This window comes from Vipera berus, assembly GCF_964194415.1.
Source record: "Vipera berus genome assembly, chromosome: 15".
Lineage (NCBI taxonomy): Eukaryota > Metazoa > Chordata > Lepidosauria > Squamata > Viperidae > Vipera > Vipera berus.
The window spans coordinates 5,579,166-5,593,916 of record NC_138218.1 but is presented as its reverse complement, the minus strand read 5'-3'; the positions used below and the strand labels follow the sequence as shown (position 1 = coordinate 5,593,916).

The following is a 14,751-nucleotide window of genomic DNA, read 5'->3' as shown; positions in this document are numbered from 1 at the left end:
CGTTCCCAGCCTACTACCTGTAATTATGGCCTTATGTACAGGTATTTCGCATAGCTATTTTGTTTTTTAACCTTATCTAAGCAATGAATATATAATAGATTCCTTCCTGGCTGGAACACCTAGCTCGGTATTCATTCTCCTGAGGAAAAATGTGCTTCGCTCACACTCGCCAAAATTATTATTACCATAAAGTTGTCCTTGTCCCTTGAAGCCAAGGTTGGTTTAAACACGGTTGGCTGAGCAAACCCCAGCGTGGGAGCCAGATTCACTGAACAACCACCTGACTAATTTAACAACTAGGGTGGCTTCATTTCACAACTGTGGTGAGACGTCGTCAAGTGGGGCAAAGCTCATTTAACCAATGTTTCACTTAGCGACATGTATTTTGGACTCAGCTGTAGCCGTAACTCAACAACTTTTTATTATGTATTATTATGCAGTTTTTTTATTATGTATTGCCCTGTTCACTGCCCTGAGTCCTTCGGGAGAAGGGCGGTATACAAATTAAATTAATAAAATAAATTAATAAATAAACTACAGTATCTGTATTTCAAAAGGGCTCAGCTTTCAGCTTTTCATCCATCTCGGTAATTTTTACGCCAGGAATAGCAAAATTAGGGTATCCTCAGAACTGGGTTTGCAGGCTGCGGTATCCTAAATTCTTAATTATTTTTTGGTTCCCAAAGCCCTGGAACTGCGTTATTAAGATGCATTATTAAATCGTGCAGCAAGGATTACAAACTACGCTGGGCTGGCTTTGAACCGGTGTTTTAGCAACCGTGTTTGAATTCAGACAATCTTTAGTGTCCATTTAATGAACAGCCACTGATGACAAGATTATTCGTAACGAAACTCTGCTCACCAAGATTAGCCTGATATTTATTAAACCTTAGTTTGTTGAACCAGCACCAGTGGCTCGGTTCACAACAAACAAGCCACGTTTTTGGCTTTAAGCCCGGTGTGTGAACCCAAGCATTGTATATAAACCATAGTTTCCAAACAGAGAAATCTGTGACTCTGTTCTTTCCAAAGGAAGCCGAGCCGAGAGGCGCAGCAGCAATCATTTTGCAAACTTTATTTAAAAACTGGAACGAGAAACCACGTATAAAGATATTTAAGGTTTGAGGTGCTGGGCATTTTAAGGACCCAGAAGCTCTGGGACGGAAGATAAAATCTGCAAAATATCACCACCCTATTGAGAATATAAACAGAACTTACGCCCTGGTTGAGAAGCGATTAGTTCTGCATATTTGTACCTGCCCTATAACACAAGTGGTTGTTTGCAATAGTGGCGAATAGCTGTGGTTGTGCAATCCAATTTATCACGGCCATTCGATCTGCTTTATAGAGGGGAATTCTTGTAAACAACTCAAGGCAGAAATGAGATGTCTCCTGTCCTTTCCTAGGCTGGGCCAAAGCTTCAGGCGAGACATTATGCGCTAAGACATTATTCCAGTTGGGCTTGTGAAAACTCTGTCGTAAAACAACAAATCTACGTATCTTTAGGAGCCGAGATCTAATTGCGGTAGCTGTCTTCATCCTTCATTCCTTCCTGCCTTGGGACCGTCAATATTTTCTCCATTTCTGTTGTCCGAGATTTCAATAGTTCTGGGTTTTGTGGCGATGTTTTCATTTTTCTCTCCTCTTTTCGACTTTCTGGTTAACTGTCCTGGCCGAAGAAAAAGCTGGGGGACGTCCACCGACGAAGGAAGATGGGGCTCCCCAAAACACCCTGGCCGTGGCCAGAAGGTTTAATATCCAGAATTTTAATTCCGTGGCTTCCTGGAAGTCGTGGCCTCCGTCAGGTGCTCCTCCTGCGTCAGCCACGGAAGCTCAAAAATGAAGGGCCAGGAGGTGGCAGGATGCCAATTTCGCGGCGAAGAGACTCTACCGATTGCTCCCAACGCTTCTCGTAATAAAAATTCAAGATGCAGGTGGCATTTTGTCCGCTCTGAACGGCCCAGGGGATCAGCTCCGCAGTCAAAAGCTGCCACTTTCTGGGGAAAGGAAAGGAAATTTAAAAAAAGGAGGGGGAGTTATTTATTTATTTTACATTATTATTATTATTATTATTATTATTATTATTATTATTATTATTATTATTATTATTATGGTAAAGGTAAAGGTTCACCCGCACATGCATGCCACTCGTTTCCGACTCTAGGGGCCGGTGCTCATCTCCGTTTCAAAGCCGAAGAGCCAGCGCTTGTCCGAGGACGTCTCTGTGGTCATGTGGCCGGCATGACTAGACGCCAAAGGCGCACGGAACGCTGTTACCTTCCCACCGTAGTGGTCCCTATTTTTCTACTTGCATTTTTTATGTGCTTTCGAACTGCTAGGTTGGCAGAGGCTGGGACGAGTAACAGGCGCTCACTCTGTTACGCGGCACTCGGGATTCGACCCGCCAAACTGCCGACCTTCTGATCGACAAGCTCAGCGTCCTAACCCCACTGACCTACCGCGTCCATTATTATTATTATTATTATTTTAAAAAAGAAAAGCTGTAGAAAGATTACAACTGCTATATTTTAGACTCAAAGGTCTTGGCTCCTAGACAGCTGACCTATATAACATCTTCTTAACAGGTGGTGACCTGTTTAATCCAATTTAATCCTAGAGGTTTTAACCGGATCCTGTATTAAAATTTAGACATCAGAAAAAGGTTATGCATTTGTCTATCTCCCCGGATTGTTTTTTAGGGCAGGATAGTTTTAAAAAAAAAATTCAGACGTACTGCTCAATGTTATTTCCTTCTGTATGACTGACTTTTTCCCATGGATCTCACAGCTGCTACGATCTTGCAAATGGTTTTGAACCTGGCTACAAAGCAGTGCGTGATTTAATTCTTACGCTTTTTTTTTGGCGTGAATCCCTACAGCTGCAGAAACTCCCAAGAGAAAATTTCAAGGCAAAGAGAACAAAACTTCCTAATATATTTGGGGCATTCTTTATCCAAGGATGCTGACACAAAACAAGATCTTCGTAAGACTTTTGCAAATCCTGTCTTTTGTGCAACCTGTAATCCTCTCGGATTTATTATTTATTTTTTTACAGATTAAGCCAAAACTGACAATTAGAAGTTATGGCAGCTGCTGTCAGCTTGAAAAGGGCAAGGCCATCATTTCGAAGGAGCAATTAGCAAATCAATCGCTCAATCGAGGATCAAAGTTTCACCCAAGCTCCCTAATGCAATCGTTGTAGGCATCAATAGGTATCAAGGCCGTGATTTCAATTTGGAAGGTATGCCGCAAGTTTGCATTTATAAAATCCTCGACTTACCGGGTATTTAAACGTAAAGGACCGAAGAGGGCTCCCAGAATGCACATGGGCAGACCGGTCTGGACAGCCTCAAACCACTTGACCACCACTTCGCCTAAGAAAGAGCATCAGGGAAGCAAGAAAATCAGTTCCTCTGTCTTTTAAAAGTACAGAACCATTGAAACGAACGATGGAAGGGTGTTTAGAGAAACGTGGTTTATACCCAGCACAGGAAGAAAACATTAGAAAGAAACTTGGAAGTCTTTGCCTTACCTCTTTTAGGGATGAGAAGCAGACAAAATGCTTTTTGAGATTTGGGCTCTACAGCCTGGATTGGCAAAGGAGAGATAATAACAATAATAAAGTTGGAAGGGACCTTGGAGGTCGTCTAGTCCAACCCCCCTGCTCAGTCAGGAAACCCTATACCACTTCAGACCAATGGCTGTCCCGTCTCTTCTTAAAAGCTTCCAGTGTTGGAGCATTCACAGCTTCTGGAGGCAAGGAGTTCCACTGGTTAATTGTTCTCACTGGACAGATGTTGTCCTTGACTTACAACCATTCATTTAGTGACTCTCCGAAGCTACAACGGCACTGAAAAAAGTGACTTTTTCACACTTTTTTATTTTTTTTATTTTATTTTATTTTATTTTATTTTATTTATTTTTTTACATTTATATACCGCCCTTTCCCTGAGGACTCAGGGCGGTTTACAGGGAGTTAAAAACCAGCAATACAAAAGTTAAAACCAATTTAAAAAAGATTAAACTAACCCTGTGCAATTAAAACCCCGATTAAAATAAATCCCATTTATATCCCGCCCTTCTCCGAAGACTCAGGGCGGCTTACAATCTAAGAAGCACAAATCAATGTGCTTAGCAATAGCCTTCATTCTATGTATATGCCTGCTTATTAGGGCTTTCGCCCCCTCCCAAGCGGCATTATTACAAAGTCAGCTTAATTGCCCCCAACAATCTGGGTCCTCATTTTACCTACCTCGGAAGGATGGAAGGCTGAGTCAACCTGGAGCCTGGTGGGACTCGAACCTGCGCTAATTGCAGGCAGCTGGTGTTACTTAAGGAGGCATTAGCCCACTGCTCCACCAAGGCTATTCTATTCTATTCTATTCTATTCTATTCTTTTTTTAAAAAAATCCCATTTATATCCCGCCCTTCTCCGAAGACTCAGGGCGGCTTACAATCTAAGAAGCACAAACCAATGTGCTTAGCAGTAGCCTTCATTCTATGTATATGCCTGCTTATTAGGGCTTTCACACACACACCCCAAGTGGCATTATTACAAAGTCAGCTTAATTGCCCCCAACAATCTGGGTCCTCATTTTACCTACCTTGGAAGGATGGAAGGCTGAGTCAACCTTGAGCCTGGTGGGACTCGAACCTGCACTAATTGCAGGCAGCTGGTGTTACTTAAGGAGGCATTAGCCCACTGCTCCACCAAGGCTCTATATATGGCACTTACGACCTTTGCGGCCCTCCCTGTGGTCATGTAATTTACATTCGGATTGCTTGACAACCGACTCACATTTATGACCGTCACAGTGTCCCGGGAGAGTCGCGTGACCGCCCTTTGGCAAGGAAGGTCGCGAAATGGGGTGAGACTCCCTAAAAAAATTTCTCGCTTAGCAACATAAAAGTTTGGGCTCAACGGTGGCCGTAGGTAAAGGACCACCTGTATTGACCTCTTCCGGACTCTGACCTAGCCTAGCTTGAAGGACCCATATTCAGTCACGATGCTGCTGGTAAGCTTCAGGTAAAGGTAAAGGTTCCCCCGCACATGCGTGCGAGTCATTTCCGACTCTAGGGGCCGGTGCTCATCTCCGTTTCAAAGCCGAAGAGCCAGCGCTTGTCCGAGGACGTCTCCGTGGTCATGTGGCCGGCATGACTAGACGCCAAAGGCACACGGAACGCCGTTTCCTTCCCACCGTAGTGGTCCCTATTTTTCTACTTGCATTTTTATGTGCTTTCGAACTGCTAGGTTGGCAGAAGCTGGGACGCGTAACAGGCGCTCGCTCTGTTACGCGGCACTCGGGATTTGACCCGCCAAACTGCCGACCTTCAGATCGACAAGCTCAGCGTCCTAACCCACTGAGCCACCGCGTCAGCTTCAGGAGAGGGGTATAAATCTGGGTTTCAGCGGGACAGGCTTCTCCCTCTGTCTTTCAAGTCTCAAAGAATTGTGTGGGGTGAGCAATGAACAAGAACAACTTTGGCAACCTTAGACTATTGATTGAAATCCAGAACACCGGCTTCCCAGTTTGGGCCTGCAAAGGTTGGTGAACGTCAACTCAACCATCTCTTGGGTCGTCATTTTGGCTGTGGCCAGGGGGAGTGGCCCAATGGACTCCCATTTCTCCAGGACTCTCGCTCCGTGAAGCTTGGTTAGCAGCCCACAGGCCCAAGGAGGGACACTTAAACCGGGATAGCAAATGGGAGCCCTAGAGCAAGGCTAGGCAACCTCGGCTCTTTTATGACTCGTGGACTTCAACTCCCAGAATTCCTGAGCCAGCCATGCTGAGGGGATATGGAGAGGTTTCCCAGCTGAGCCATGCTGGCTCAAGAATTCTGGGAGTTGAAGTCCACGAGTCATGAAGGGGCCATAGTTCCCCCCATGCTGGCTCAGGAATTCTGGGAGTTGAAGTCCACGAGTCATGTAGGGGCCAAAGTTTCCTCCATGCTGACTCAGGAATTCTGGGAGTTGAAGTCCACGAGTCATAAAAGAGCCGAGGTTGCCTACCCCTGCCCTAGAGGATCTCTCTCTTCAGGGGCTGAATTTTCCTGACGGGGAGAAACGAAAAGGAGGGGGGGAGGTCAGAGAACACGCCAACCTAACCGGAAAAGAGGAAGGGAATGTGTGTGGAAGGTCAAAGACCTCAGCCCCCATGGATCTAAAAATAAAGCCTGTCAAAATCCCTCAGCCGGGCCGCTGCTATGAGGCAAGAGTTGGCGTGATTCATCCTCTCGACTTGCTTCAGACCCAGCACGGATTGCCCAAAAACGATTTGGAGAAACAACATGGAGGCTTCCCGGTGAATCATAACCCCGGGAACAGCCCGAAACGAGACCAAAGGTGGCTCTGTCTAAATTTCAACACCCTCAGCCTGGATTATCTGCGGTCCATCAGCAGTTGTTTTTTCCAAAGGGAAGGGTGAACAGCTCCAGTGGTTAGAGCAATTAGAAAGATAAATACTTTCACAGGGAATTAGAAAAGGGGGTTATTAAGTCACCTTTTGAGCACCCAGGCAGCTGAATGTTTCAAGAAAAATGAAGGGGGGGGGGAAGGGAAGGGAAAGGAAAGAAGGGGTAGGAGAGGAAAGGGAAGGAAAGGAAAGGAAATAGAGAAAGGAAAGGAAATAGAGAAAGGAAAGGAAAGGAAAGGAAAGGAGGGGAAGGAGAGGAAAGGAAAGGAAAAGAGGAGAGGAAAGGAAAGGAAAGGAGGGGAAGGAAAGGAAAGGAGGGGAAGGAGAGGAAAGGGAAGGGAAAGGAAAGGGAAGGAAAGGAGGGGAAGGAGAGGAAAGGGAAGGGAAGGGAAGGGAAGGGAAGGGAAGGAAAGGAGGGGAAGGAGAGGAAAGGGAAGGGAAAGGAAAGGGAAGGAAAGGAGGGGAAGGAGAGGAAAGGGAAGGGAAGGGAAGGGAAGGGAAGGAAAGAAGGGGAAGGAGAGGAAAGGGAAGGGAAGGGAAAGGAAAGAAGGGGAAGGAGAGGAAAGGGAAGGGAAGGGAAAGGAAAGGAAAGGAGGGGAAGGAGAGGAAAGGGAAGGAGAGGAAAGGAAAGGAAAGGAAAAGGAAAAGGAAAGGAAAGGAAAGGAATGGAAGGAGAGGGAAGGGAAGGGGAAAGGAAAGGAAAGGAAAGGAGGGGAAGGAGAGGGAAGGGAAGGGAAGGGAAGGAGAGGAAAGGAAAAGGAAAGGAAAGGAAAGGAAAGGAAAGGAAAGGAAAGGAAGGAGAGGGAAGGGAAGGGAAGGGAAAGAAAAGGAGAGGAAGGGAGGGGAAGGAAAGAGAAGGGAAAGGAAAGGTAGAAGAAAAAGGGGAAGGAGGATGGATAAGGAAAGGAAGAAGAAAAAAGAAAAAGGAAGGAAGGAAGGAAGGAGTTGAAAAGGAGAGGAAGGAAAGGAAGAGGAAAAAGGAAAAAGAGGATGAATAAGGAAAGGAAAAGAAGAAGCAAAAAGAAGGAAGGAAGGAAAGAGTTGGAAATGAGAAGAAGGGAAGGGAAAGAAATGTGAGGATCCAAAGATTTTGATAAGAATTGGGAAAAGTAGGACATGGCGTGTATTTAAAGGATGGACTGCTGACATTTCCAGAGCGGTGACACAAGACAACCCCACCTGGCAACCCCTTCCTCCTTGTGCAAATGGGAAAAAAAACACACCCCCTAAACTCCGAATTTTGATCCAAGCCCTGAACCTGAACGTATAATTCTTCCTTTTGGAGAAACAGCGGTCCCACCCAGGACGGTGGTCCTTCTCAACCCCCGCCACTCGGCCTTTGGGACTTGGGCCTCCCCAATCTCCTAATCATGGAGTGGAGACACCCCCCCTCCCTCCAAGGCGTGCCGCTGGCTGTTAAGACACTCACCAAGCATGTTGGTGGGCATGCCGAGAAGGGTGTGTAGCAGATCGTGGACTTCCCGGTAACGCTGGACGACGTAGGCCAGGTCTTCGTCATCTATGAACCGGGCTGGCATCCTTGTGTCTGGAGAAACCCTCTGGCCATTAAATTAAATTTTAAAAAAGAAAGAAAAAAGGGGGAAGCCAATATTAATTTCCAAGATAGGGAAGGCCCTAGCTATGCACAAACACCAGCCCCCACCCCCAAGTAGGATTCTTGTCCCTGATTTGGTCGTAATTTCTTTGCTTGACCCTTGTGAGCCACCCAGAGTGGTTGACAGTTGGGTGGCATACGATTCTAAAAAAAAAAGGTAAAGGTTCCCCCGCACATGCGTGCTCGTCGTTTCCGACTCTAGGGGCCGGTGCTCATCTCCGTTTCAAAGCCGAAGAGCCAGTGCTTGTCCGAGGACGTCTCCGTGGTCACGTGGCCGGCATGACTAGACGCCAAAGGCGCACGGAACGCTGTTCCCTTCCCACCGGAGTGGTCCCTATTTTTCTACTTGCATTTTTACGTGCTTTCGAACTGCTAGGTTGGCAGAAGCTGGGACGAGTAACAGGCGCTCACTCTGTTACGCGGCACTCGGGATTCGAGATTCTAATCCATTACTATTACTATTATTGTTGTTGTTTTCAACGGCCTCAATTCAAAGGAGCCACCGATGGGCCAAGGAAGATGGTGAAGCCCTCTACTGACTAAAAATAACAGATGGAATATCCTTAAAGAGAAAAGAAACAACCACCTAGAGCTAAGAAGAAATTTCCTGACACGGAAGTATTAATTAGTAGAATGGCTGCTTCCAGAAGTTGGGGAGGGGGCATAAATGGAGCTTTTCAAGAAGAGACTGGACAGCCATTTGTCTGGAATGGTACAGGTTTCCTCCCTGAGCAGAGGGTTGGACTAGATGACCTCCAGAGCTCCTTCCCACTCTGCTATTCTGTATTTTATTTTTTTTTGCTACAGCTTGCTCATTGCTCAAAAGTGGGGCCACAGTGCCATCTAGCGGCTCCGATTGGAAATTTCCCACCAAGGCAATGGGGCCAAATACGTATATACTTGAGTATAAGCCGACTCGAGTATAAGCCGAGACCCCCATTTTCACCCCCAAAAACTGGAAAAAGTTCGTGACTCGAGTATAAGCCGATCCGCCGTTCTGCAAGCCTCCGCCGCCAGCAGAGGCTCGATCCGCCATTTTGCAAGCCTGAATACACAGGAATACCCTGTGTGGCCGCGGCTCTCGGGGAAGCCCTGGCTGTCCGGTTCCTCACTCCACGCTGCCATTCGGGGCCCGCGCATTCCCCGGGCAAATCGCGGCGCCCAGCAGGCGAGGAAACACGCCCGCTCCAGTCGCCCCCCCTTCCCTCAGGAGACGCGAAGCAAGTGACCGCCCGGAGCTTACCGAGGACTTGCGCGCGGCCGAGGCTTCGGTGCTTCCAGGATCGCGCGCACCTCTCCCAAGCCGCCGCCGTCCGGAGACCTGCCGAAGTTTGGGGAGATTTGGGGAGGTGCGCGCGCACCTCCCCAAACCTCCCCAAACGTCAGCAGGTCTCCGGATCTCCGTGCCCTGCCTGCCTGCTTCTTTCCGCAGCGGAAAGAAGCAGGCAGGCAGGTCACGGAGATCCGGAGACCTGCTGACATTTGGGGAGGTTTGGGCACCTCCCCAAACGTCGGCAGGTCTCCGGATCTCCGTGCCTTGCCTGCCTGCTTCTTTCCGCAGCGGAAAGAAGCAGGCAGGCAAGGCACGGAGATCCGGAGACCTGCCGACGTTTGGGGAGGTTTGGGGAGGAGATCCGGAGACCTGCTGACGTTTGGGGAGGTTTGGTCACCTCCCCAAACCTCCCCAAACGTCGGCAGGTCTCCGGATCTCCGTGCCTTGCCTGCCTGCTTCTTTCCGCAGCGGAAAGAAGCAGGCAGGCAAGGCACGGAGATCCGGAGACCTGCCGACGTTTGGGGAGGTTTGGGGAGGTGCGCGCGCACCTCCCCAAACCTCCCCAAACTTCGGCAGGTCTCCGGACGGCGGTGGCTTGGGAGAGGTGCGCGCAATCCCGGAAGCACCAAAGCCTCGGCCGCGCACAAGTCCTCGGTAAGTTTTTTTTGTTGACTGGAGTATAAGCCGAAGTGGAATTTTTCAGCCCAAAAAGTGGGCTGAAAAATTCGGCTTATACTCAAGTATATACGGTATATATATATATATATATATATATATATATATATATATATATATATATATATATATATATATATATATATATATATATATATATATATATATATATATATATTATAGTTAGCAAATGGAAATCACATGAACTCCACACATCTCGATTTTAACCACCATCAAATGGAATCGCAACAGCTGGATTTGGGTCTGCAGTCTCTATCGTGGGCCTTCTCCGTGCTGTTTTTTGCAGCTGGTGTGGTTCTCAACAACATCGAAAGGATTTTCACATGAAAAGAGATGTGAGGTAGACCGATTACATGAGCCTTGGTGGAGCAGTGGGCTAATGCCTCCTTAAGTAACACCAGCTGCCTGCAATTAGTGCAGGTTCGAGTCCCACCAGGCTCAAGGTTGACTCAGCTTTCCATCCTTCCGAGGTAGGTAAAATGAGGACCCAGATTGTTGGGGGCAATTAAGCTGACTTTGTAATAATGCCGCTTGGGGTGTGTGTGAAAGCCCTAATAAGCAGGCATATACATAGAATGAAGGCTATTGCTAAGCACATTGATTTGTGCTTCTTAGATTGTAAGCCGCCCTGAGTCTTCGGAGAAGGGCGGGATATAAATGGGATTAAAATAAAAAATAAAAATAAAAAAAGATTGTGGGGTCCTCGGTGCTCTCTGAGCTTGGCTATTTCTTGCAGATGTTTCATCACCCAGCTAGGCGACGTCACCAGTGCTTGATGTACTCCTGCCTCTCTGTTGTGCTCTGGTAGGGCTACACCCAATGATTCTGGGATTAGTGACTGATTAAAACAAGAGGGAAGCACAACCAAGGTAATACAGGGACTTGAAGACATGCCCTGGGTGGATAAACTGGAAAAAAAAAACTGGTCTGTTCACCTGGAGAAATTTATCCATCCATGTGGACGGAAGGGAGCTGGGAGACCCACATTCAGATATACGAAAATGGAGCGTTAGAAAAAAAATGTCCCCAAATTAGGAGCAGACAGAAATAATGGGTGCAAAGTAAATTTGGTTGAACAGAGCACGGCGTGAACGAGGAGTCTCCAACCTTGGCCACTGTAAGACTCATGGACCTCAACGCCCAGAATTCCTCAACCAGTCATGCTGGCTGAGGAATTCTGGGAGCTGAAGTCCACAAGTCTTAAACTTGATTACTGTCTTCCAGTAGTTAAGGATTACCAGTCCCTCTGCTGCTCCCTGGAAACCCCTCTCCGTTCTAGCACTGATGATGTTACCTAGTTGGGTCATGAAACGTCTGCAAGAAAACCATCAAGCTCAGAGAGCACCAAGGACCCCACCTTCTTCTTCTTCTTCTTCTTCTTCTTCTTCTTCTTCTTCTTCTTCTTCTTCTTCTTCTTCTTCTTCTTCTTCTTCTTCTTCTTCTTCTTCTTCTTCTTCTTCTTCTTCTTCTTCTTCTTCCTCCTCCTCCTCCTCCTCCTCCTTCTTCTTCCTTCTTCCTCCTCCTCCTCCTCTCTGCAAACTCCACTCCCTCCTACCACTGATGATGTTCCCTAGTTGGGTCATGAAATGTCTGCAAGGAAACCACCCCGCAGTCCTCCTCCGTCTCCTCCTCTCCACATCCCACACTCCCGTCTAGCACTGATGATGTTACCGAGTTTGGCAAATGAAACGTCTGCAAGGAGAACAACCAAGCTCAAAGGCCACCAAAGCTTGGCTTTTCAAACGAAAACAGAAATTCACAATGCCTCCTAGGAGGAACGTTCTTTGAAAGCCGAGCTCTCGCAGCACGCACATTATCATCCAGGAAGCGAATGTATTCCCGGCCGAAGGTCCCGTCGGGAAGCCCCCGAAGTCCAGCTACGTCCAGGGTGGAAAGGCGGATCCGAGGCCGCTCTCTGCGAAGGAAAACAACGGAATTGCAAACAGCAGCTCAGCTCGTGAAAGTGCCCACTGGGTACAGGGTGGCTCTCTCTTTAGGGATTAGTTCGGTCCAACGGAGGTGAGATCCACTGGCCCCGGTCCAGCTGGATCTCAACTTCCCTTGGTTTTGTGGGATCTGGTGACTTAGCTAGGGCAGCTCGTAAACCAAGATTCACCTCTTGATGGGGGAGTTGAAGAAAGAGATCCACTTACTGGGGGAACTGCTAGAAGAAAGAGATCCACTTACTGGAGGACCTGCCTTCCTTCTGGGTCGTTCTTCATCTGTTCCCAGAGATGCTTTAAAGCTATTTGTCCCGTGGTCTCTCCCAGGACAGCTATCATATCTGGAGGAAGGAGGGAAGAAGGAAAGAAAAATACACTGCAGCTGTCAGAATCCATTTATATCACATTCATAAATGTATGTTTAAAATATTATCCCCCCCCCCATGGATTCTGCCATCTCCCGAGGAAGGAGGAGCGGATGTGGATTCAGCCTGCCTTAGGTTATTTCAAAGACCAAGGGAAACCTTTTGAACTGGGGGAACAAAGGGGGGGGGTTAGGGAAGAAGGCATCTGGCCTGTGTCTTCTTTTAATTCTGTAGAGGAAGAAGGCAATAACCATAAAGATTCGAAGTTCCTTTTTTCCCACGAAAGGGATGACGCGAAGTAAAATGATGGGGGGGCTGACCAAATGGGGTTGAGGGAAGGGGGGGTTGAACCGGGATCCCTTTATAGAGTTTCAATTTGTAAAACAATACTAAGTCCTGTCTTGTATTTCCACAACCAAGCATGTCCTAGTAAAACTTCCTTTTGGACTAGAACTGACTCCAAGAGTTTTTGTTTTCCTAAGACGTGGATTGGGCTGGGTCCTGACAGCAGCCGTAATAGCAATGGCAGTAGCAGTTGGACTTATGGTTTAAATGGCTTCACATTTAAAGCCCTCTCTAACAGATAGATAGATAGATAGATAGATAGATAGATAGATAGATAGATAGATAGATAGAGATAAGAAGGGAGGGAAAGAGGCAGGTAGGCAGATACAGAGATAGACAGATACTTAGACAGATTATGATAGAGTAGATAGAGTACTGTAGATAGATAGAGTAGATAAATTAGATAGATAGATAGAGATAGATAGATAGACAGACAGACAGAGATAGACACAGAGACAGATATAGTTACATAAATAGATGTTACATAGATGATAGACGTATAGATACAGAGATAGATAGAGAAGACAGAGATAGATATACAGAGATAAGATAGATAGATATAGAGATAGATAGATAGATATATAGATAGTAGGTATAGTTAAATAGATAGATAGATGATGGATAACCAAATAGATACATCCATACATGATAATGATAGACTTACATACCGTTTCACAGTGCTTTACAGCCCTCTCTAAGCAGTTTACAGAGTCAGCCTATTGCCCTCCAACCATCTGGGTCTTCATTTTACTGACCTCGGAAGGATGGAAGCCTGACTCAACCTTGAGCCGGTTGGGATCGAACTGCTGGCAGTGGGCAGAGTCAGCCTGCAATGCTGCATTCTCACCACTGGGCCACCAGGGCTCATACATCTAATAGTATTAGATTTCTTCCTTCTGCCCCAGAAACCCTGAGGACGGGTGTGTTTGCACAGCACAGACATTCCCCGTTGCGCTCCTAACCGGTTACGTGAGACTGGGGATACGATTACAGATAGTCCTTGTCTTACAACTGTCCGTTTAATGACCACTCAAAATTCAGTGAAAACAGTGACTTACAACAGTTCCTCGCGTTACAACCATTCCAGCATCCCCACGGTCACATCGCCAAAATTTAGGCGCTTGGCAGCCAGCCAGCTTCCTACAAGCAAAGTCAATTGGGAGGGAAGCCAGATTCACTGAACGACCACACCATCCGTTTAACAACCGCAGCGATTTTGTTTAACGATTGTGGCTAGAAAGGTCGTAGAAACCGGGCGTGACTCTCTTGCTTAGCATTAGAAATTGTGGTCATTAAATGGAAAGGGACACTCTGGATGGAATTTTTGCAACGCAACTAGACCAGGCTGCAGACCCTCAGGGCAGAGAGCTGATGGGGTCTTCACCGTTTCCCACAACACCCAGCTCACCATGGCGGTAGGGGTCGTAGAGGGACATGAAGGCCGAGCCGGCTGTCAACAAGCATTTTTGCAAGAGGCTGGTGGGGATGTGGTTTGGATAGAGTGGGAAACTGCTCACATCTCCCAGGGGTCTAAGAAAAGCTGCCAGGGGGCTGGCGTGGCTAATTGGGCGGCCTGCACAGAAGACAAAGGGTTAAAGTTAGAGAGTCAGAAACATTTCAAGACTTTGCTTAGCTTTTTCTAACTTCCCAAAGCCCTGGAATGTAGTCGAAACGCAAGCAGCATTTAATACGTTGTTTGTTTTTCCCCCCTGGGTGACCTGATTATTATTACTGATAGCGTGTGTGCAAGCAAGGCATACTTTCAAGATCTGTGGACTTCATCTCCCAGAATTCCATGCTGGCTGGGGAATTCTGGGAGCTGAAGTCCACCCAGAAACAGAAGCGCCGATCTAGGTTTTGAGTGGGGCATGTTAGGCATATGGTGATAGCCTACATAGTTGGGTTGAAAATATATAAACTACGATGTTGTGACTTTAAGATGTTAATTGGCCAATGGGTGTGTAAGTGTTCTCATGGCCATAAGAGGGAGCTAGGAACGTAGCTTCTTTCTCTCTGAATTCTCTGCTCTCTCTACTATTGCTGTTTTGCTGTACTGTTGGTTTACTACTGTGATAAACCTGCACAACTTGTGTTTTTTGACC

General features: G+C 47.0%; 1 protein-coding gene across 1 annotated transcript; it reads right to left on the bottom strand.

Moving 5' to 3' along the window:
• Positions 1–1,060: 1,060 nt before the first annotated feature.
• COQ4 (coenzyme Q4) lies at positions 1,061–14,431 on the bottom strand (the record flags this gene model as incomplete). The annotated part of the gene is made up of 7 exons (XM_081339482.1): positions 1,061–1,997; positions 3,280–3,373; positions 7,842–7,971; positions 11,809–11,911; positions 12,184–12,280; positions 14,058–14,222; positions 14,410–14,431. The coding sequence occupies 7 exons, from the start codon at positions 14,429–14,431 to the stop codon at positions 1,820–1,822; spliced, it is 789 nt and encodes a 262-aa protein (XP_081195608.1). The 3' UTR covers positions 1,061–1,819.
• Between the last annotated feature and the right edge of the window lie 320 nt (positions 14,432–14,751).